At 44.1% G+C, this 25,211-nt stretch overlaps 2 protein-coding genes across 2 annotated transcripts in view; both read right to left on the bottom strand.

Moving 5' to 3' along the window:
- Positions 1–328: 328 nt before the first annotated feature.
- Positions 329–3,507, bottom strand: si:dkey-63b1.1 (B2 bradykinin receptor). Its single transcript, XM_012819273.3, has one exon. It carries the CDS (start codon positions 2,802–2,804, stop codon positions 1,722–1,724), a length of 1,083 nt encoding a protein of 360 aa, XP_012674727.2. The 5' UTR covers positions 2,805–3,507; the 3' UTR covers positions 329–1,721.
- A 12,526-nt stretch (positions 3,508–16,033) lies between these two features.
- LOC105892943 (uncharacterized protein C14orf132) overlaps positions 16,034–25,211 on the bottom strand; it is a 20,290-nt gene continuing 11,112 nt past the window's right edge. Inside the window, exon 2 of the mRNA XM_031581981.2 lies at positions 16,034–18,877. Coding sequence (XP_031437841.1) covers positions 18,647–18,877 — 231 coding nt within the window. The 3' untranslated portion in view covers positions 16,034–18,646. The remainder of the gene's footprint in view (positions 18,878–25,211) is intronic.

The following is a 25,211-nucleotide window of genomic DNA, read 5'->3' as shown; positions in this document are numbered from 1 at the left end:
GCGTCAGAGGAACAGGAGTCACTAATGGTTGTGGTGATGGTGTGTGTGTGTGTGGGGGGGTGGGGGGTGGGGGGAGGGATTGTGTGTGCTGGGGTTGATAGGCCTGGGGTTTGGCCCATACCTCATAGAGAAAAAAACTGTCCACCTAAATAAGCAGTAAAAATACAGATTCTGCCCATGACGCCAAGAGTGACTCATAGGAAAAGGAAGATTATGTGTGATGTTGACCAGAGGCCACACTTTCAGTTTTCTTCTTCTTTTTTTTTAGGTAGATGTGGGTTTGGATGTGAGTGTGTGTGTGTGTGTGTGTGTGTGTGTGTGTGTGTGTGTGTGTGTGTGTGTGTGAGTGTTTGTGTGTGTGTGTGTATACATGCCTATCCTTGAAGTAATGGACTCCAAGGACAAACACGGCAGAGAGTAAGGGATCTAAAATCTTTGGAGTTTGACCATATATCTGGCGCCATATATATGCCAAGTTCTGAAAGGCCAGTTTTGAATTCCATCCAGTACGGCCAGGGGGAAAGAAACCCAGGGCTGTATCAATCTCATTCTTATCCAATTAAATCGCTTGAAGCCAGCCGTATGCAGCTTTGCAACTGAGCTCACCAGTACATAGTGAGACCTTAATAATTACTTTCTCTGACCTCACTCACAACAACCGGGGCAAACTTTAATGGCTTTACAAACTAACCATCAAGCAGCTGGCAACACACTGGAAAAGCAAACACACATAAACCCCTGCGTGCTCACGGCTGTGGCTAATTGGATGGAAACATTTAAAGGCAAAATGACAGCAACTCCATGAAGGAACTTTTCCAAAATGTCTGAAGTAATGGTTATAAAGTGTCTGTATTTAAGATGCATGCACTCACCTATGGTAAGTGATGGGGAATGAGACATTGTGGTAAGTGATGGGGAATGAGACATTGCGCCTTAGGGAAAACATTAATGCAGATGCAGGGGGAACGCAGAGTGACACACACAGGGGCCTCATACATCAAGATTAGCGTGTTAGCGAGTGTGTAGTTTAGCCCCCCGCACACAAAACAGAACAGGAACACCCGAGGGCGCATCTTGCATGGAAATGACATGAATCTGCCTCTTTATTACGGAGAGAAAAGAGGACATTTATCTCCTCCATGTTACATATGTTAAACAATAAATACATAAAAAAAAACACAAAAAACAAGTTTAATGACATAGAAAACAAAATGGCGCAGATGTGAAAATGTAGCAGAAACGTTCGTTGTGGTTTGCTGGTACATTTCATTACATCATTAGTGCAAATTAAATTCTGAACAAAAACCTGAGATAACATCAGGAAGAACGAGGAGAAAGGGAGGGGAAAATAAGCATTTTGAACATGGATTCACATCACTATTCCGTGAAGATTGTGCTCCTCTCTCTAACTGACAGCAAATCCCCATCATGGATATTGCTGCCAATCTGGCTGTCCCCGAAGTATTTCATGAAATTGACAGACAAGGAAACGAAAATACACTTAGTGAGAGCAGATGGTGAATGATAATCAGAGCTTGAAGTAAAACCAAAGGAAGGGGTTTAATTCTCTCCTGTCTCCTGCTCTTGAGTCCTACCAAAAACAATTCATATTGTCATGGTAACAGAAAATATTGACAAAAATACTGGCACAAGGAATTACAAAAACTTAAAAAGATTAAATAAATATTGATACAATATACAACATGAAGTTTAAGGCTAACTTAACACATTCGCTTATCAAGACGGTTAAAAGAAATCCTCTGAGTTTCTCTACTCAAAGATGAGACATTGACCGAAAGTGAAGCATTGTCTTTCGACCTAAAGGGCCTGAACTGCTTTAACACAGCTTTGGCCTTCTTTCGAAAGTGCTTCCCCACTATCACATAGAGGAAGGGGTTAATGGCGCTGTTGCTGTAGGCTAGATAGGTAACCAGCTGCTCACTCACGTCCATGAAGTCTCCCCACAGGCAGCTTGTCGTGACCCGGAAGTAGTCCATGGTGTCCAGAGCACGCACAATCTGGTAGGGCATCCAGCAAATGACGAAAATGATAAGGACGGCGAGCACCAGCTGCGTCGCCTTCCTCTCATTCCTCATGCCGGGTGCCGCGACGCCCAATTGGCCGCTGTTACGCAGAGCCTTAAGGATGTGACAGGTGCAGAAAGCCACGATGGGCAGCGGCACCAAAAAGCCCACCACGTTGATGGTGACGTTGCGCTGGACCCGCCAGCCCTGGTGCGGGTAAGCCAGGAAGCAGGCGCTCACGCCGGCCTCGGGCACGTACTCCACCGTGCGAAAGAGCAACACGGGCAGGCTGAGCAGCAGGCCCAGGAGCCAGATGACCAGGCAGATGCGTTTGGCCCAGGGCGCCCTCCGGAGGCAGCTGGGGCGCATTGGCTTCACGAGGGCCAGGTAGCGGTCCACGCTCACCAGCACCAGGAAGAGCACGCTGCAGAAGTAGTTCATGGAGATGGCCACGTTGACCAGCTTACAGAGCGGCATGCCGAACACCCAGTCAAAGTCGTAGGCGATGGTCACCGCCCAGAAGGGCAGGCAGGTCACCATGACCAGGTCGGCCACCGCCAGATTTCCCAGGTAGACGTCCGGCACGGAGCAGGACTTCCTCTGGAGGCAGAAGACGCAGAGCACAAAGCCGTTGCCCAGCAGTCCGACAATGCTGATGAGGGAGAGGTATATCGGCTGCAGGGAGGAGAGGAGCTCCCAGAACTCGGCGTTGTTGGTGCAGTTGTCCACAGGGTAGAGGGTGGGGGACACCTCAGCAGAGCCGTTGGAAGTCATCTTCATCCTGAGGCAAGAAAATATCAGAATGTTCTAGAAGTTGGACACGAGATTGATTTGTATTTTTTTTTTAAATGTATATTTTACTAAAAAGACTGAAAAATAGTGTAGTGTAAAGGTGGGATACTGCATTAAGTTTAAAGTAGATATATGTGGTGATTAAGATAAAGTTACAGCATGATGAACTGCCTCAACAACACTAGTAATTTTATCAAATCTGTGAGGACACATTTGTTAATCAAGACTTTTTAAATATGTTATTCATTAAATAAAAATGACGATAAATCAATTGTTACTAAGGGTATTTCAGGAACTAAGACTATTGAAAATCCTGCTCAATTGAAATACTCAATTTTAACAGAAAAGGTTATAAAACTGCGGAACAGTTATTTACATTAATTTTACATTGTTTTTAATACTTTTAATAATTTAAATGTGCACATACCTCAGAGCCAGATGCTGTATGTACGTTTTTTTTTAAATCAGCTTTCCGGTAAACATTCAGACCATGGGTCATTAAGTATATTCTGAGCAAATTCTCAACAGCCAAAGTTCTTAGGGATCTCTGATAACTCTGGTTTCTCACATTTAACCTTACTTTGTTTATTTGTATTTAAAGAAAAAACACGTACCTATCCAGCACACTTCAGCAACAGTGAATCCAGCTCTGAAAGGTATTCATTTCAGATGTGCTTTCTCCTCTCTCCCCACACACACAAGAGTAATGGCTTCTTATAGGAAGGGGGAGAGACCCTACGCTGCTGTCGTCACTGAGGGATGGAATCTGTTTTCTCACATTTCCTAGTGCTGTCTGCTTCACTGCATTTCTTGGATGAGTTTCATCTGAGCAGCGCACTGTTGTTCCGTGAATCACTGCCGCTGGTTTACACTGCAGTGACTAGGCAGTTATCACACCGAGGGTGACACAACAGACACCACAGAGATTCCCTCCAAGGTACTCATCCAAGAGATGATCGGAAAATCCTCATTTGATCTCGCAGTAGGGCCATTCATTCTCTCTAATGGGACACCTATGAAGTCGATCCAGTGAAAAAGTTGAATCACCGTCAATGCTCTGGAAACTTTCAATGGTAAATATAACAACCGTAGTAGAAAAGGGTTGATTGAATCCCCAACGGTAGCAGCTACTGCGGTGACTGTGTAGTCAGGCAAGCTAATGAATGCACAAAATAAACATATTCTCTCATTTTGCCAGGTGATGTGAACACAATGAATTTCTTGGTTAAGAACTAGACAGATCTAAGACTGTCAAGCACAGAAGCAGAAACTTCTTCTTAATCTTTCACATTGTTTTGCCAGGACTGACAAAACCCTGACCAGTTTGGCTAACTTAGATGGGGAACAGTGAGTGTCAAGAAATGGTTTGTTTCTTTTGACCATTTGTGAGGAAAAAAGCCATGTATGGTAGGATCTGATAAGCGAACAGTAAATCTCTACCCCTCACAAAATGTGTGGCCTGGAGCCTGTACCTTTGATTCAATACAGTCTTTGGTAATCTTGTAAAGGCCACTGTGAAATGTGTTTGTCATGGCCTCTCCGTAAACATTACATGAGCTTGATAGTTTCCATTCAGACTCAAGTTGTCAGCCCCTGGGCCCGCTCTCTAAACCTTTTTTGTGTGCTTTTGGCTCATTTTAAGAATAATGAATCTGAGATGGAAAGTGAGCTCTGTTTGGAGACAGGAAATTAGCCTGGGCCGTGACTGGCAGGATGTTTTGAAATTTGGAGAGACATCCCTGTTGAAAGATGGAAGACATTTCGCTTGCGATGCAAGGACAGCAAGGACTGAATTTTTTTTCCATTCTAGCACTATTCAACACAGACATGTCTCTATAATGCTTTTGGTCCCATATGTTTAGTCTGTATGTATGCCAAAATAGGCCTCCAAGCTTCTCTGTTAACCAAGTAACAATGAAAATGTACCCATAGGGCAATAGCACTGTTGCCCCTCGCTCCTGTACCCATAGGGCAATAGCACTGTTGCTCTCTTTGAGTTGAGAGGTGCCACCTGTGGCTCTCTTAGCTGCTCTCTCAAGGCATCCATCTTTATCTCTTAGCAGGGCAGAAAAATAAACATAATCTGCAAAATGAAAAACACAAACTCCCATCATGAGACAAATGGCTCAATATAATTTCCAGATTGTGGAAGGCTTTTTTCACAGGAAACCATTTGAGGAATCTGTGAGGAGTTTCAGAAGGAACTGTGGAGAGGAAGGCTGTTTGATGAAAATCCAGGTTCTTGATTACCGGGTTAGACAGCTACAGACCTCTGAACTTACAAAGGATGTTTCCCTTATTGTCACACAGGGCTATTTCTCAACCAGTCTGCTTGGTTTGCTGATGAATGTAGAGTTTGCTTCATCCAGACTAGGTATCTGGGAGGTGTGTACATTTAGATGTGTGGTCAGATGTGAGTTGTTCTTATGTAACAGGGGCAGAATCCCAAGCATTGTATAGTAATGTGTCCCTGAATCATGACTCACTGCAGGCCAATATTTTGATCAACGTGACATTGGATGGAGCTCAGTCCGACCTCCTGAAGCAGAGGAGCGCAGCCAAATTGGCCTAAGCCTCTTTTGAGTGTTTCTGGCTAATCACAACACACTTCTTAGATTTGTAAACCTCATCACAATGAATGCTCACACCTGTGACCGGCTCATATAAATATGTGAGCCTGTGGAAATATTCCTCATCTGAAACTTCTTGGACAAATAAGGAATGCAGACACTGGGGCTTGGGGGGAGGGGGTCTCCATGGCAACGACAGAGCCCTGCTTGTTCAAAAGCCCGTCTGTTGCGCAAAGTTTAATATCGACCGCCCAGGCTAGACTCATTTTTGCCTGCCAACAAGATGTCTCAATAGAGGCATGCAGTGAAGACAAATGGGCAGTATTCTTGTATCTAATTCTTGGCAGGATAATGGTGATAGCATAAATATGCTCTTTGCATGTGTAAATAACACGAAATATAATAATAATAATATAATATGAACACAAATCAACTCACAACTGTTAGCTTAATTTACCCCTAAGATTCAGTCAGTAAAATGAAACAAAGTGAAGTACCTCAACATAAAACCATAATGGCGCTTAATGTAGCCTCATAAAAGTGAAGAACTGCTAGTTTTGCTGTCCTCACACTTTGCATTAGCTGAGCAGTAATTGTTTAAGCTAAAAAAGACCAATTACACTACTAGATTCTTCCAAATGATAACTCCCAGAGTCCTGGAGAGCTAAATGCAAGGGAAAATAACATTGGAAAGGCACATCTGATGTTTAGGCTATTTGGTGAAGTGTGTTCCAGAACATGGCCTGGAATTGGTTGGTATAAATATAACAGATGCCAGAGAGCGCAGAACTGTGCAGTGTGTAAACCTTATTCCCCACTGCCTTAAAAGTTGCCCTAGCAACTAATGTTGGCGAACACAGGTTTTAGCATCCTGGCTAACATGCCCACTTCCCATTCCCAAGCCTGCAGGGAAAAGTGTAAGACTGTTCTCACAACACAGGTTACATAAACTGCAGCTTAGCTCAGTCCCTGATGAGGTTATGTGTGAGCTCCTAGAGTAAGCCTCTTCATGCAATCTAATAGTATAGGAGAATCTAAAGCCTTTGTGGCTGTGATGAATATTCTTACACTTTACCCAGGTATATGTACTGTTTGTTTTCCATGATTGAATGCCATGGCTTCAACCAGTAAATAACATTCATTCTATGAGGATGTTATGCCACCACTTCAGGTCTTGCTGGATCTAAACTGGTATGAAAAGTTAAGAAAAAAAGCATTTCACAGCCTTGGGCACGGCAAGAGGGTGTGCTAGAATGGGTGTTAGCATCTTTGGCTAGCACATGTCTGACAGGGTTGGAGAGTAAGGTTAATCACTGCACAGCTTTGGACAGCTCACTGTACCCTGAATACTGACTGAAGTGTCTGGACAGGACTGGAATGCAGCAGAGACAGCGACCGCTCACAGCCCATCAGCTCAGCTTGGAGGTGAGAGCATGCTAGTAATCAGGCAACACAAATCTCTCATGCCATAATTTAATGAATGATTCACTTAGTCGGGTAGGTGGGGTCATTGTAATGCTCTGCGCTTCAGATAGCCATATGATTTCTAGCTTACATGACAGGAGGCATCTTGCTTAATCCTCAGGTGCTTCGTTCACCAAAGCGGAAGAAGACCCAGACATTCCACCATGTTATGACCAACATGCTGAGTACCTTCTAAGTGCTGGGTCTGCTGGGTCAAATGTGTAAGAGTGAAGATGAATGCACAACACCCATTGAAACCAATCAAATTGTGTCTCTTAATCTGCTACGTATACAATCTCATGGTGATATGTAGGTCAATAAAATGAAAGAAACAGGTATAGCAATAGGGTTTCTTTTAAGGATTTAGTTGTAGAAAAATTCTCTTGAAGAGGGGAGAATGGCAGGTCAGGGTATGTCAGTCAGAGAGAAAGGCGCCTGAGAGAGAGAGAGAGCGAGAGAGAGAGAGAGAGAGAGAGAGAGAAAGAGAGAGAGAGAGAGAGAGAGAGAGGAAGACCATCTCCAAGGACTCCATGGGTCAAATGTAGCAATCTTAGTGTACTAAATTGTGGTCACACACAACCACACAGAGCACGACAAGCAGTGGAATGCTTATTTCAACTGTACGTGACATAAAGATAAAGTTTACGTAAACCAGAATTTACCATTAGGCCTATACAGATAGACAAGTTCAAATATAAAGAATATATTATAAGGAAAGCTCATGACTGTAGTTGTAGTGAAGTGCAGATATGTGCAACACAATGAGCTGTGCAGCATCATGGCTGTCGTAGTTGTACTGAAATCATATTTGTTGTCCACCAAACTTTTCAGGCAAGTTTAATTGAGCCTGTATTTCTTCGCCAGATAACAACTATTACCTTTCCCTCCAGAGAGTGAGTTTGAATCAGCCTGACTTGGACTCATATCTCGCCCCCCCCCCCCCCCCTCTCTCTCTTCCTCTCTCACTCTCCCTCTACCTCTCTCTCTATCTCTCTTCTTCTCTCTCCTTCTCTCCCTCTCTCTCTCTTTCTCTCTTTGTCTCTTTCGCTGTCTCTCTAAGGCTCCCCCAGAGAGAAGCCAGGCTAACTCACAGGAACCCATTAACCTTGTTATCGTGAGGGGATCACCAAAGAATGAGCACTCCTCTGAGAGAGACCATTAGATCACTGGAGCAATAGCAGGCTGGAAAGAGATGGGCAAATGTGTTTAAACACTGGCTGTTATGTAATCTCAAAACCTTGCTGATTACACCATAGCAAAGTCATAAATTGTCAAAGATCTGTGCGGTAGGTATTATTGTAAATATGTATACATATTTCATATATCCCACATATCTGCCTGACTTTTTTTCAGATCCATTTATTTTACACATTATATTATATTGCTAATGTTTTCATAGGTTTGTGGTTACGAATCTTACTTTGGTTGTAAAATGTAATCTTACTTTCTCTATGTATTCTGTAAAGCGCCTTGGGTCCTTGCCAGAGAGGCACTATATAAATAAAATCATTATTGTTATCTGTGTTTAAGTTCAAGTGTCAATACCTCTCAATTGCATCACAAAACAAGTGTAGATATTTTATTATCAGAAGTAACTTGTACAACATAGGACCTGAGTTTAAAACTAGTGTATTTTTATTAAAGAGAAGATTAAGTACTGTAGTATGACTATGGCATACTACAGAGTCATCATCATTATTATTTTCCTTTACAGATTATATCTACAAAATGTGTGGACAGCAGGCCTATACAGCAGTACTCTGTTGTTCAGTCAGTACAGCTAAATACCAGCCATCCAAAATTATTCCTGACTCATTGACCCAATCATACATCAGTTTACTGCAAATCAACAAAATAGATTCCTGTAATTTGCCTCACATTTACGCAACCCTGCAATTGTCAGTATTGGCTCAGGAGATGGAAATTGCGCGGGGCGTCTCTGCCCATATCAGGACTTCCTCCCTGCACATTCTCCAGGACCAAAAGAGGTCTTCCTCCCACCACAAGCGAGGTTGTGATATCTCCACGGAGACCCAGCAATCAAACCCCACCCCCCCGCCCCCAGTCCCTATCCACACTCAGAGCCAAACCGAGCGGAGTGAGAAAGAGCGAAGCATGGCCTTAAATCTAATTATTTAGAGACAGAGAGGCACCTTTAGCCGCTTTCTCTGTTCCAGGCACCTTTAACAGCCTTCTCAGTTCCAGGCACCTTTAACAGCCTCCTCAGTTCTTCAGTGCTGCTAAGTTTCAATGGACGTGATGATGTTTACAAAGTTCTATTCTAAGAGCATCTATTCTGAGAGCATCTATTCTGAGAGTGTCAGGCCTGTTGCGGCTGGTTAACACTGACTGACCACTCTGGTGATGGGGGGTGTGTGGGGGGGGGGGGGGGGAAGCCACACAGAGCTCCTCTCAAGCCCCCAGTGTCGTCTTGGTTTCAGCTGATTGAATTGGGTCAGTACATATGTATGAATATTTTCTGCCAATCCAGAAGAAAACATTTCACAATACAGGGGTTACATGGCGTCAAGCACCAAAGATAGCTACAAAGGCTATAGTTTGTTGGCATGATCTGGCAATTTTAAACAAAAATTCATCTCACTTCATCCGTCTTGCCAAGTTCTAGTGGAGGTTGTGTTTGCTTACAAACCTCTATTCTGAGAGTGTTCTGAGAGAACTTACTATTGAGTGTCCGTTTATTGACTTCACGTCGATGTGGCTGGTCAACACTGTCCCCTCTGGTGATGGTGGGTAAAGCAACGCATTGCCCCTCTAGTATAATATTCAATTCAATTCAATTCAATTTTATTTATATAGCGCCATAACAATACAATTGTCTCAAGGCGCTTTACAGAGCCCAGAGCCTGAACCCCCTTAGTGCAAGCACAATTATATAATTATAGGAGCACATAGAACATTTCATTTTTCTGTCAATGCATTCGTCCAAGAAAATATTTTACACACAGGTCTTAGATCATTCATGAGAAACCTGATATGGTGATTTTAAACAAAACTTCATCTGATTTCTTTAATACTGCTATAGTGGATGTTGTGTCCGCTTCCAAACTTCTATTGCGAGAGGATATTCTTGTGTATTATTCAGTGTCTCTTTATTGACTTTGGGGCCCTTGAGGAAGTTTAACACTGACCTATCTGATGATGGCGGATAGAGTGACACAGTGCTCACTTGCAAGCTTTCAGCAGGTGCTGACAAGGAGGCGTGTTTCAGCTGCGGAGGTCACGACCACCCAGAGGCTTGAGTTAGGTGAGTGCGGCGAACCTACCTACTCTGGGCTAATGCTCCACTACCTTGAGTTTCGCATGAACTGGTCGAGGCACATTGATGTGATCGATTTTCTCTCCTCAATCTCCATGGGAACGCACACATGCTTGAATGCGTTCACACAGACACACACTTGCACTCGCACACGCACACATATGGACACACACACTCGCACACACACACACACACACACACTTGCACACACATGGACACACACTCGCTCACGCACACACATGGACACACACACTCTCACACACACACACATGGACATGCACACTCGCAAATGGACACGCACAAACGCACAAACACACATGGACACATGCTCGCACACACACACCTGGAGACACACTGGAACACACACACACATGAACACACGCTCACACACACTCGCGCACACACACACATGGACACGTACAGAATCACATAGATGGTTTCACCTCGTCTCTTCTCTGACATGTTTTTTTCTCTATTCCACTCTCTCTTTTCATCTCTTTCTATCTCACTCTCTTGTCTGCCCTCTCTCACTTTCTGTATCCCTCTATTTCCATTTCTCTCTCTTTCCCTCTCCCCCTTCCCTCTTTGTTTCTGTATCCCTCTATTTCCATATCTCTCTCTCTCTCTCTCTCTCTCCAGGAGGTGCACTCATAGACATCAGACGGAGGCAGTAAGCATCAGACTGACAGGAGCCCTAGTGACACGCATGCATCATCATGGGCCCAAGCAGCACCCAGCCAGCACTGGCCTCAGTGTGTCATCCCCCCGGAAGGAATGCAAACGCTCCGCTCTGCTCTGCAAAAGCCAGACACCCACAACAGATCTCAGCGTCTCAGAGATATCATGTTTACACAGCGCAAGACAGAGTCCCTGCGAAAACGATCAGATAAGACACATGGAGAGCTATTCAAAGCCATGGGCTCACTGGGTCGTATGACATCGTGTAAGCGATTACGGGCCATTAACACGTTCAGGCGGTCAGTTTTTTCCGTAAACGCTCCCACAACCTTGCTTCCTGTCACCGTGGGTGCATCAAGGGTAGTGCGGGGGACACTAGCCAAACACAGTGTGTGGGACATTGAGATTAATTTTTGTTTAAAATCACCAAATCACCGCCATATATCTTCCTGATATCACCAATGTTTGACTCCATCTCTCAAGAGTGATATAACTCATGTGTTGTGAAATATTTTCTTTGTAGAGTGCACTGACAGAAAAAAATACACAAACCATCTGCTTATTGTTTTATTTCCTAAGCCATCAGAACCACTGGAACCGGGACATGACAGCAAGGCCATTTATAGCAATCTGTTTCGTTTTTACAGGTATAAGCGCCTCTAATAAGACACATTAATTGACTAATTTTCCAACTAGGTTTTTGCTCTTGTGTGGACACTAGTGGCACGGTGGCTCAGGTGCTTGCCTCACAGCAAGAAGGTCCTGGGTTCGATTCCCGCATGGGGCGCTGTTGGCTCTGGGGGGCAGGTCCTCCCCAGACCTTCAGTGCTCCCGGGCCTTTCTGTGTGGAGTTTGCATGTTCTCCCCGTGTTCACAAGGGGTTTCCTCCACTAAGAACCCCAACAGAAAAACATTCAACAGAACACTCTCCTGTCCGTCCCTGACCAAGATGGACGGTTCACTTCACTTGGTCCCCGGACGCCTAAAAGGCTGCCCACTGCTCTGGGTCCTGGAGGAAGGACAGTCCGGGATGGGAAAATAAAGAAGACGAATTCACGGTGACCTCGGCCTGCGTGTGTGTCCTGTGTCGCCACCTAATATATGCACGTGTGTGTTGCTGTGTGTCGTTGTGCAACATTACTGAGGATTTCATATTAGTTGCCACAAGTTCAAAACTGTGCATGAATGTTCTTAGTGACTCGTGATCCGTGGCGAAACTAAGTAATAATCATAAAACTTCATGTTTGCCTAAAAGAGAGAGGGAGAGAGACAGTGTGTGTGTGGGTGTGTGTGTGTGTGTGTGTCAGAGAGAGGAGGAGATGCGATTTTGAAATGCCATGGCTACCTGGCAATTCTGTCATCCCCCTTATTCGTGACTGAATGAACACAATTTCAAAATGTGGTTGTCTGAAATAGAGACCTTAAAAAAACTCTTATCGTAATTAACTACAGGGTGAAAAGCATTACGTCAAACACAGTACATTGCATTCCATCTTGGGTGGTCTGTTAATATTAGACAAAATACCGCCCCCTTCTGGTAGGTCATCTTGAAACCTCAAACTGTGTCTAACATAACTGCAGTGAAATACTTGCTTAAGTGTTTATTTAAGTGATCCAGTGCATCCGAGTAAATGTCCTGATGAGGTCAGCATTCCTAGCTGTATATGATGGATGGTATATTGGTACTGTTCTTGGAAAAATGCCAAGAAACCTGAAGGTCAGATTTTGTGAACATCTCATATTGATAACAAACTAAAAAAAAATAAGCCTAAGGGAAAGATAGCAATCACCTGATTCATTAACCTTCAGCAAGGTATGAGGTCTCTTAATGGGGTGTGAGTTTAGATTGGGTGCAGAGCAAAACCGAGAATATCTAAAAGTTCACATCTGCCAATACTTTTCAAATCCAATTTGTCTTTATAATGAGTGTAATTTATTCCATGTCTATCATCATGTGGATCTATCTTAATGTATTATATTTTTGTATTCTGGAATAAATAAATGCATGCATATATATCCACATATGGGAATACCACCTGGGCTGTTTGTTTACCTGGCACCTGATGTCACACACAGTTGGCTATCCATCACTCAAGCTATGTTGCAGGACGTGTGTTAATTGGAGCCAGATTTCACCCATCCGCCCTGCTGCCAGAGCGTAATGAACAGAGGTTCCACCCATCAATCTCACCTCACTCAAGCAGCAGGGCACCCACACCCTAATGAATCAGGGTGACACCTAGAGAGATAAAGGGAGATGAGATAGCGAGGAAAAGAAAAAGAAAGTCAGACCGGGATTCATGAATTACCATAAAAAAAAAAACGTTGCAGTCTTTTCTAGGTTCCTTATTACGAAACTTCTGTGAAGTGAGCTCCACGTTAAATGAAGAACTTCAGCCTCGTGCAAATTTTCCCCTCAACAGAGCAACACTTTCTCCGGTCTGATTTATCATTGTCAGGCTGACAAACCAGGGAGTCAGCTGTGTGAAGCGTGAAGCGTGAATCTATCCACAGCCTGTCTCCAGCAGATCGCCTCTCGAAAGGACTCACGAGCACAAGCGTCTATAAATATGCTATTCAGCCAATGTCACCGCCAGCAGAGACTTGAGAGCTAAACACACGTTCACCATGGCAACGGAGCCATGGCAACAGGCAGGGCCGACCCACAGGACCTGTGGGTTTGTCTAAGGTTCTGCTCAAGAGCCGGGCCTCTGTGGACCGTCACAGGAGGGGGATATATTACACAGCTAAAGTTTAATGTGCAATGGAGCATCTGACTTTGCATCTGAATAACAAAACAGACATTTTAGACTGCTCACAGCAGGGACACAAACCCCATTAGCAAAGTCCATTATGCCACATCAAAACTGGTAGCCTATTTCCATAATAATGTTTGAATTTAATTTGATCTCTTACATAAAAGATATATGCTTACCAATGACGAAGAGAAAGAGAAAGTAAAATGCTCTCATACTGTATGTATATATATTATTTTGAGAAAGCTGAATTCTGTATAGCTCAGTTGAGGAAACAGTTAAGGCTGTGTTTATCCAGTCTACCTTTGGTTGACCCCCTTGCTTGAATTGCAGATCAGCCACAATGGCACAGATCCATCACGCCTAAGGGGATTCACCGGGCAGCCCTGAGGAAAACAAACAGGCACATCCACACAGGTTCTGGGAAACGGGAAGAGAGGATGAAATAAAGAATTAAGGCTGAGTCATCACACGCCATGCTGTCATGTTAAGAGTTCGCTTTAGAGATTGGTTAGAGGCAGCTCTGGGTGTTGATAAACCACCTCTTTCGTTAAGTGTCACTTTGCACAAGATGGAACGGTAGTGGAACAGCAGACATGTGTTGAGCCTATTCCGAGATTGAACATTCATCCTCCTCACCTTGTGCAAGCACACACACACACACACACACACACACACACACACACACACACACACACACACACACTGAAACTACAGCTACAAATCACATGGGAAACATTCAGCCGAAAAAAAGGTGAACACAGCCATTTTTCACATTTGCAGTGACATGAGCAGCTGTGCACCGCGGCACAAAATCAAAGACAAAATAGATGTTCACTGGAAGAAAACGTGAGAAAAAATACCCCCCGTTTTTCCTGGTAAAAGACACCCTGTTGAGATTATGTTCAGAAAAAGGAGAGAGAAGCAGGGGGGGGGGGGGGGGGGGTTCTCATTCCACTGAGCACACAGACAACATTATCATGAGAACAAGTCAGGTAGGAATAATTCCTTGTTTGAACAAATGAATCCCAATGGCAGAGCTCTCTGCCAGTCCAGTCTAAATGCTTGTTAACAGGCTTCTGAGGGAGTCTGCATTTGACAGATCCATGGAGGGGGCCTCTGTCTCTGGCAGGTAGTCTCTCTCTCTCTCTCTCTCTCACTCTTTCTCTCTCTCTCACACTCTCTCTTTCTCTCACACTCTCTCTCTCTCTCTGGGCATGCCAGCGCTGGTAAGCTGGGCCCTGTCAGTGAAGAATTAGCATGGGTGCCCTGGGTTAGCCTCTCCAGTCAGATGAGGTGTGATGTGGGTGACATGTGCTGCTGAGGTCGGGCAACAGGGGGTTTGCAGACAAAGAAACAACTAGACCATGGAGGCTGTTCTGAGTGTGAATGTTTGTGAGTGTTGCTTTGTCTGTATGTGTGTATTTGTGAGTTTGTCTGCATATGCAGTGTCTGTGAACGATGGGGGAGTCCCTGGGGAGTTTGGTCTTGTCTTTTCAGCTTGGGCAGCAGCAGCAGCAGTAGCAGCAGCCGCCGACTGGCAGAGGATGCCTGGTTGAGTGGGTGAGCACTGATGCAGGAGGCGTCGGAGGGAGAAGGTTGGAGGAGGGGGCACAGGGATCTCAGTCAGACCTCTCCGTGTCACACCACCACGCTGTGAGCAACAAATGAAGGAAAACTGAAGACAGGCGTGAGATGGGCTGTGGTAACAGAAGCCAGCGGGTACGGAGAGTCTCACTGGCCTGACAAGCTAGGTGAAATGCTAGCAATAGACGTTAGCGCCTGTGGGTTTTAGCCTACTTGCTAGCACGCCCTACTCCCGACAGCAGATTTCAGTCTAGACGGTGCTTCTCACGATGCGGGCTACGTTGTGACAACAAGCACTTTGCCTGCTCTTCTGTCAGGACAAAAAGCTGCTTCCATTCATGATATGTCACCCCTATACTCTAAAACCCCTTGATTAATTCAGAACCATCCAGCTCTTTCCACGTAGCTTCACTCCTCTTCAACACTTCCGTCAGTCAGTCTCTTCTCAGCTATCAAGTACCTCAGTTCAATGACACGGAGGCATGGTTGTTATCGCACTTTACTTTACTCCATGTTTTCTCCTTGCTTGGCCATTTGGCTAGATTTATTTTATTTTTATTTATTTATTTATCACTTCACAGTATGTAAGTTATATTGGAGGCCTCAGCCAAAGGAATACGTTGATACATCTATTTACTACAACCACTGGAGATGATGTGTCCATCATGTTATTTACTGCTATCCAGAGAGAGAAGGGGGAACTGAGACAGATTGCTTGATTGCTATTCCCCCCCCTCCCTGTCTGTGTGTGTATGTGTGAGAAAGAGGAAATAATCCTCAGCTTGGACAATGAAATTGGTACACCATTGTTAGGGCATCCTCTACTTCACACAGCAGGTTCAACTTGTCTTGAGTGCTGTCACCAAATGACAACATAAAGACCTGTGACATTTAATGATGACATTTTTAATATATTTGTACAAAAAGAAAGCAAAAAAGGAGAACATATTGTTTTACAAGTGAGGTGCAATGCGACCACACGTAGACAGTGGAATTCCTTGTCTAGACTATTCACTCACATCAATATAGAGAAGCTCTCTGTTCAGGATATGAAGAGCCTACGCAAAATATATATATATACATAAATATAAATCTGCACAGTTTCTAAGCAGATACCATTGCAGTTTACTGTGTAAATCTCCGAAAAGACACGTGAATGATGCTGTAGATTTGGCTGAGCAACAGTAACACACTGATGGCTTGACACACCCATGAATTTATCAACGCTAATACAGCCTGCCAGGCTTTTATGCACAGGGGAGGCCAAATTTACAACATCAGTGTTCAGAGAACATGTCAGAATCTCAGGTGTAAACACACAGGGGATGCCATCAAATGACCTTGCAGTCTTAAAGTCACCCTTAAATGGTTTATGTGTTGCTTTCCCTTTCTCTGCCACTTTGTGTAAATCAAATGCAGTGCAACAGAATTAAGAAATCTTAACCTCCATCCCCGTGAGTCGTCTGTCACAAGAGGGAGGGAAAAAATATGGCCAATCAATTAGGATCGATTTAAAACCACCCTGGTAGGAAAACAGGCGGCAGATGTGTGTGTGTGTGAAAGGATTGCCTCGTAAATTAAGACAGACAAAAGATGGGTTTTTGCTATCCAGAAATGGATCGTTAAGTGACGGTCAAAGAGACGAGCGTTGGGGGCTGGGGCAATTGGCTATGCGTTGTCGCTAACGGCTGATGGTTTTGTTAGCAAGCTCAGCGTGACCTCTCCAGCAGCATGGATGAGGGAGTGTTTGAGATTTACAGACACTTCAGTACCCAACAACCCCCAACCCCTCCATCTCCAATAACAACAACACATCTCACCCTAATGCTTTCACTGAGGCTACTGCCAGGCAAATGGGTGGGTGGGTGTTCCAAGAAAGGTCAAAGGTGTCAGTCTATACTGGTAGTATAGCTGCTGCATTGTTCTGGGCACAGAGTATAACTCGTCAGTTGAATCATGAGCCATAGCCGAGTAGAAGAGAGTTAGGACTGTCTGTACTGTGCAAGTGAAGAGGTTTGTTGTCGCTACACTGCAAATAAGAGCACTCTATCATATCTTGGTGTGGGGAAGTTTGCCAGTATTCAAGTTATGTGGTGTGTTTCGGAGAAGAAGGAGCAGCAAAAGGATGCCAAACACTCTGCGTTTTGGAGGAAGGGGAACAGCATGGTCGGGTCGCCATGGCAACGGCAGCCTCTTATCCGGAGCTCATTAAAAGCAGGCAGGCTCTCGTTTTGTTAAGCTACAGAGTTGGCCAAATACAATGAGGAGATTTTTTTTTAAACTTCTTACTCATTTCTTTCTGCACAGCTATATCGTAACTCACAGTGCAAGTCAAACTGACTTCTTGTTATTAATTTCGGCAGTCTCCAGAAGACCTTCTTCTTTTTTGTGTGTGAAAGCAGACAGATTATCACTGTGATTTGAGACAGCATCGAAATGAATCTGCCTTCACAGCCTTTACCAATTAGATGCAGTATTTATTAGCCATACATAGGGCCGTGGCAGGCCAGACTGTCTGGGAATTGAAATTCTCTCAGTAGCTGCGATCAAATTAGATTATGCCTGTCGTCATTTCAGAACAAGCAAAGTGGCAAAAGTTGATATCGAAAACTAGAATGGGATAATAATTACTTCTGAAGGGAACAGATTGTCTAGTCAGCAATCAAGGCTAAGAGAGAAAATGACTCGTTATTGAGCCATACCGTCCCCTTTACACACCACCCTACCCTCACAATGACAACCCTCACAAAGAGTTCTCAGTCTCTTCAAAGGCAGAACTGGGTTCACCCGTGAGTGTGTGTGTCAGCAGGGTGCTGGGGTAACTTACAGTGGTGGTTCTGGCTCATTTGGTCCTTCAGCATTAGAAATCTGTGACCCCCCCCACCCCCAACCCCCACCCCCACCCCCACCATGACTGTTGCCAACCTAGGAATGTGTCTATGTTACCTACACCAAGAGCCACCACTGTTCAGGCAGTGTTTACATGTGTGTGTACATCTGTACAATAGACGGCGACAATAATTTATAGTTGGCTGTACAGGACTGCACTTGGTAAGTTCTAAAAACCAACACTGAGTACATTTAAAGCTTATTATAGCATGTTTCTCGGCTAACAAAAGGGGAAAGTAAGACTTTAAAGATGCTAAACAGCCTAAAACCTTTGGCAGTAGTTTTTGTCCAGTTGTGTTCTTTCAGGTTTTGAGACCAACTCACTGGAGTTTAGGTTAGGATGTCCAGTCCCTTTTGAGTCTTCTACATCACTTCCAAAACGTTTGCTTCAAAATCTTTTTTTGTGATAAAAAAACCCTTGTGATTTGTGTTGTGGTCAGATGAAATACACAACAAATAAAAAAAAAAAACATAGAGGATGGAGAAAAGTGCCTTCATTGGGTTTCCACATCCACTATCTGTGCAGCTAATTCCTCTGCCACTGGCTTCTCCTCTCCTTCACCCATGCCCAGTCCAATACCAACCGTCCGGCCATCCTCAGTCCAGGCCTCAGAAGGTGAAGGCGTATACCACGCCGACCACCACGATGTTGCCGATGGTGGCGGTTATGGCGATCCAGAGCCAGATGGCATCGCGTGACATGGGCTGCTGTTCCTCGGGCTGGTTGTGGGTTGCCATGGAGGCGGCGTGGACGCTTGCCGACGAGTTGAAGAGTGAGTGGTCTGTGCTGTAGTCATCGTTTGGTGACGAGTCGAAGAAGGCGCCCGTCATAACGGGAATCTGAAAGGGGGACACAAAAACAAAACCCTGAGTCAAGAGAGCTTCCAGACATAAATGGTGCTGAGGGAGAGACTGGATGCCTTTGGAATAAACATTCCATTATAAAACATTATTAAAATTATACAACACTTCGATCCGGTTGAATGATTTACTAATTTCTGATTGGAGAAGAGGCATTCGAGGATGTACAGGGATATCCTGGCACAACCCCACTCAGACTCTTCACGGCTAGTAATCGCTCTGCATTTGACACATTTCAACCGTTAAATTCGACGACTTCAACATTCGGCAGTCTCTGTCCATCAAAGTGCTTACATTGTGATGATTACACACTAATATTCAACAGTACACTTTACACAGCTTGAGTGGCATGTTGTACTTGCTTTAGCATCAAATGCTGCAGAAGAACAGCTGGAGGTCTGGCATAATGTGTTACATTTGTAATGTGTGCTTTCAAATATCTAGGGCTTAACGGTCATATTTTGAATTCATATTCAAAAAGCAATTACCATGACAGTAGGAGCCTGAGATCACAGATAATCATGCACACACTTGTGAGAATAAACTGTGCCTGAGAGTTATCTAGGCGGTTCTAAAGGTGAGAGAAAATGGTCCTTGACGGACGTTCTCCGTGCGGGTTTGGATGACAGCTAGGGGTGGAGAAGGCCGCCACCCTGCTCTGCCCAGGAAGGCCAATAATGGACTTAAAATACCTCAGAGGGATGAACCCTCCCTGCTCTTGCTTCCCCTCTTCCTCCTCCCCATGGTCTTCCCCACTCTTCCCTTCCCCCCACCTTGTCTCCTTGTGTTTCCCCTGCCTTACACTCACTGCCTGAGAGGGACACATCACAGCTCCCTCATGACTGCCAGTGACAGATGCATGCATTACCAATGTGTTTGTGCGAGTGTGTGTGTGTGTTTGTTTGTTTGTGTGTGTCTGTGAGTGTGTGTGTGTGTGCGTGTGTGTATATGTATGCATGTGTGCATGTGTGTATGTCAGCTTGTTTGTGTGTGTGTGCTTGTGTGTGTGTGTGAAAGCAGTGTGTGTGTGTGTGTGTGTTTGTTTGTGTGAGTGTAATGTGTGTGTGTGTGTGTGTGTGTGTGTGTGTGTGTGTGTGTGTGTGTGTGTGTGTGTGTGTGAGAGTGTGAGTGTTTGTTTGTGTGTGTGTTAGAGGTGAGGCTTGCAGTGCGGTTACTGAGTGGTACTCTTCTCACTAATGCATGATGGGAGCTGACATGCCCTGGCATCATCCCGCAGCTACCTGTGAACCCTGCAGGTAACTGGCTGAGCAAAGACGCAACGTTTCCAAGCAAAAAACACACACCAAACTCTTTCCAACCTACAAGCCCAAATGGGATTTTTACAGAGCCTCTGTGAGCAGTTCGGTCCAATATTTTCTCATGATGAAACCCAATAAGTACGTACTCCTGACCTTCATTCCCGGCTTTACCACATGAGAAGAATAAACTCACCAGGGAATGTCGAAACAAAGCAATCACACCTAAATTAAACTTTGACGTGAGGCAGGCCATTGATTGTTTGATCATCGAACGGGAAAAAAATCCTTGGTTATTAGCATTGGATGGGGACTGTGTCTTGCAAGTGTGCTGTTTACTGTACACAGCATGTTACTGCTAAGCTAATACATTATAGAGGCTGCTGCCTGCTATGAGCCCTGCAATCTCCCTTTTGCCAAGGGCAGCAGCGGAGGGACATGTAGGATTAAGGTCAAACTGACAGATCGAAAATTCCAGGTTTGCTCCAAGACCACAGGACCATAAACAGAGCAAGGCAGCAACCAGGGGGTGGGGTGGGGGCGCCAGGGGAGGTGGTAGTGGTGGTGGTGTGTGTGTGTGTGTGTGTGTGTGTGTGTGTGTGTGGGGTGGGGAAGTGATGTGTGCACCGCCCAGCGTTTTTTTCCACTAGACCGTAGCTGCCTCCCTCTCTGCTCCTGGAATCGATGGAGAGGAATTAAGCCTCAGGTACACAGAGAGACGTGGAAGAAGAGGAAGAAGAAGAAGAAGAAGAAGAGGAAGAAGAAGAAGAAATTACATTGTTTATGAAGACACACACACACACACAAGTGCAATATGACAAAAGTGTCGAAGATATCGACACTCCTCTGTCTAGGAACGAACAAAAGAGCCCCTTACCCACACAAAGAGAGATACAACTCAGTGAGAAGGCGATTCTTTAGTCAAGCTTAACCCCCCCCCAATAAAAGAAGAAACTCTCTACGAGCCTCATATCGATCACACAAGATGAGTGCCCATTTGAGTACGCACTGTGAATGTCAGAGACATGGAGCGAACAGCTATTATTTGGTCTAGGAGGAAAAAAAAAATGATGAATGTGTCTGCACCGCATTCCATATTCAATGGTCTAAATGTCATTTTGGTGGCCTGAGCCTTTGGTGCTCGACAGTCCAAATATCACTCTTGTGGCCTGCGGCCTCTCTCCCTCTCTCAGGCTAATCTCAGTATATAACTGCCCCTCAATGAAAGTGAGCAGATCGTTATGGAGTCCCTCACAAAGACGTCCATTCCGAGTGGCGAATCAGAGGTCAATGTCCTCCTCATTATCTCTTAGTATGAGAGAGAGATCTGCACGGTGATCAATACAGGACAGCAGCTGCCGGCTCGCAATGTTCCAAGCGATGGGGATGGTGAGACAGTTTGGGTGGGGGGCGGGTGAGGGGAAAAGTAGATGGAGAGAACACAGGCTGTCCATCTGTTTGATGTGAAATGATATGCATAGCGATATAGAGGACCATACTAAATATACATCTATGCCCATCATAGAGCACATGAAGAGGTGCCCAGTGTTAGATCTTCATCAATAATGTCAGAATGAACATGAAAGAATGAACCGATTTGTGGAAACGTATAGAGACCAGCTCATTTTTAGCCAAAAATGGAGACTCTGACAACAGGACAACAGCCTCTCTACCAAAAGCAACACATCATCTCCCATAACCAGTGGACTACGTTACAATATAGTTTCATTGCCAGATTTACAGTGGGTTAAGGTCATGTATGGATACTTTGATTGCAGTTTTAGTTTTGACAATGACTAGATACTTCTATTTGTTCATTTGTAACAAGGAACCTTACAGACTTTTTAAATCACTGCTAATACATTACCTAACCCACTGTTACCTGTAAACACACCAATTTAGGAATTTGCTCAAATCAGGCTGCATGTTTTTTAAGATTGCAGACAAATTGAAGCTTTTTAGTAACATGAGTGAAATCCTGTACAACCTGACAGCATCGCTTAAGTGATTTGTCTATACTGTGAGTAAAAAGTTACATTCCAGGGGCATCTATTTCCTGCCTGAGAGATGTTTGCTCACACAGGCACATTCAAAATTCAGGCGAGCATAATTTTAAATAATGTATCACTGGCTTGAATATGTAACAGATGTTTTGAGTCTGCATGTCTCCTCTCTCGCTTTGATCCCGAGCCTTGTGTGTTGGGGTGGCTACAGAAAATGCATAACAGTCTCCACAGACGTGGCACATAAGCTGTGATGAGCCTTCTAAATGCGACCACTCTGGAAAATGTGAGACCTTTGATTTCACTAAATCCTGCAATGTTTTGGTGTAAAAAAAGGCATTTATATATAAATATATATATATACAGTGTATAATATATATATATATATATATATATATATATATATATATGTATATGTTTATTCTTGTATTCCCTGATCTACTCCAGTTTACCAAGGTGCTGTCAAAAACACTCAATATCTCAATATTTCAGGGGTCATTTCTGAGACAAGCTCTCCCAAGGGCCTCTGTGATACTGACATACATGGCATTTAGAATGTCTCCTGCTGTCAGACCATCTCTACAGCAGGGGCTTATGGCATCACGATTGACTAGAAAATACATCAAAAGATGCCCTTCCTTCCATTTGTTTTGTATACAGTAACTTCTGCAAAGGAGGATGTTATGTATGCCAATAGCGCAGTGAGCTTTCGCATGACTGTTAAGACAATAATGTCTAGTCTTTAGTTATTGAGAGATTGTGAGAATATTCTGGAATGTCTGTATACTGAGGAAAACTAAAATAAGAACATGGACTATATGGACCCGATCTCACTTACCAGCCGGGTTAGACGGGTTACAAAACAGGAGTGGAAATAAGACTGTTTGGAGCTGCACCAGTGATGTGCTCTCGGATAGGAAATGACTGATCGTCGGTAATCCGACATGAGGAGCGAAGCCATTTCTCTAGGTAGCACAAATGAGCTTTAGCGCTGTGCTGAAGATAGAGCACCCTCAACACAGCCGAGTCGCAAAGCTATTTTTGCCCTCCGTGTCTTCTAATACTTCAGCTCTTTAGCTCAGACTTTCCTTGAAAGAAAGAAAGACAGAATGAATGAATGAATGAATGAATGGATGAATGAATGAATGAATGAATGAATGAATGAATGAATGAATGAAAAATGATTTAAGACTTTCAGAAATGGTCATTGTCACAGCTGCCCTGCTAGCATGGTTTAGTCAGTTTAGATTTATTTTGTGTTTTGCAAACAGCCTCGAGGTGCTCAGAGACCGAGACATAATTGTACGCCGAAAGAAAGAGATAAAGAGAGGGAGTGAGAAAGCGAGAGAGAGAAAGAAAGAGGGAAAGTGAGACTCTTTATTCTTTGAGCGTTTGTTCCCTTCAGCCAGGTGGACAAACAAACACCAGACACTCAGACCTGCCCTGTGCAGAATGACAATAACAGAACGACAAAAGGTCTCTGTTACTGCACAAATGTCAGCTGGATAAACACATCAAGGGGCCCATGGTGTCAAAGGGAATCAGACATCAGTGATTTGCCAGGTGATGGCATAATAGCCACAAGAGACCAAGACGAGGGAGGAAGGGAGGCTATGTTGACAAGTCAACAGATGGATCCAGGAAGAAATCCAAGAGCATATTCAGGGGTGACAATCAATCTCAAAGCTGCATAAATAGCTGTATCCTCTGGGTGCGGTGTGCGTCATGTTTGTAGAGAGCATTCATATTCCGGCTTTTTAATTTTTTTCATCCCAGCACTGATCTCAGAGTTTAAACAACAAAACAGTCTGGAAACAAAAGCTAACACTGCCCTGCCACTGAAGATAAAGGCAGGCAGGGGCTGCAGGAGGCTGATAGAGGGGTGAACACAGGAAGAGATAGAGGCATCAGGAGCATCTATTACAAACCCCACTGCACATCCATGGGAGATATCGGGTGGGAAAGAGGGAGGGAGAGTCGGCTGGGTTATTTAGTCGTATTTTGTACCGTGGGCTCTGAGAGCCCCAGACTGTCGAGAAACTGAGAGAAAATGCCCCTGACTCATACGTGCATCCCGTATGTGTCAGGGGCGCTGCGATTCAATAACCACTCCCTTCAGGGAGAAGCAACAGCAATTACATAAGTAACAGATTCCTCGCCGCAACAGTTTGCCACGAGATGAGCTCCACGAGCACATGCTCTTGGTGTCACATTTTTAGCTGAAGTGATCACACCAGAATTAATAAAATACAGAACTGATCTCTGGAGCTCCGTCATAGGCTGTGCCATCACATTAATTAAACTGGTGATAATCACAACTATACATACAAATATACAGAATTATGCTGAAATAAAGAGACTCTGAGTTAACATAAGACTATTTTCCATTCATCAACACATCTTTTCCAATCTCATTACTGTCATGTTTAAAGAGAACAATCCAAGAAAAAAAAAATATTCAGTTTGTTTCAGCTACGAAGTTATTAAAAGCAATGGAATAAAAGAACATTAACTACATAGTTATGAATGACTCCTTCCCAGTCCTCTCCCATTTGAGAGGCATGCAAAAGAACTTGAAGGAGTGTCTCCATATTTAGAGTCTCTAAGCTCCCATAATGGTAGTTAGACAAGCAAAATTTAATTAGCATACTAATGACTGCCAACTCTAATGGAGTTTCACATTAACTTGTGAAATCTACCGATTGATGATATATGGAAGGCGAAGCGGAGCTTTTGCATCAAACCGTGCAGATGCTTTGATCTACAGGGGTGGACATTCTTCATCCCACTCCTGATGGGGCTATGAAAGGCTCTTCAAGAGATCTGGCTTTGATGTAAAACATACTTTGGATCTTGTAGTGCTACAGATTTTCAGACACCCATAATTTATCTCCAACACAACGTGTAGGATGGTGTTGTAACAAGAACGAAGAGCCATCATTTCTATATCATGAGAAGAATTATGCCCACTGGATATTTCAGTGCTGTAGATAAAACAGTAAATCATTTGAGCACAGTGTGTCTTCACCCACATTTAACCCACCCTCTTCCTCC

The sequence above is a fragment of the Clupea harengus genome, chromosome 15 (genome assembly GCF_900700415.2).
Source record: "Clupea harengus chromosome 15, Ch_v2.0.2, whole genome shotgun sequence".
Classification (NCBI taxonomy): Eukaryota; Metazoa; Chordata; class Actinopteri; order Clupeiformes; family Clupeidae; genus Clupea; species Clupea harengus.
This window is presented reverse-complemented; position numbering and strand designations above follow the sequence as displayed.

Coding starts and splice junctions, on each gene's coding strand:
- si:dkey-63b1.1 (XM_012819273.3), bottom strand. CDS start 2,804: ATGAAGATGACTTCCAACGGCTCTGCTGAGGTGTCCCCCACCCTCTAC.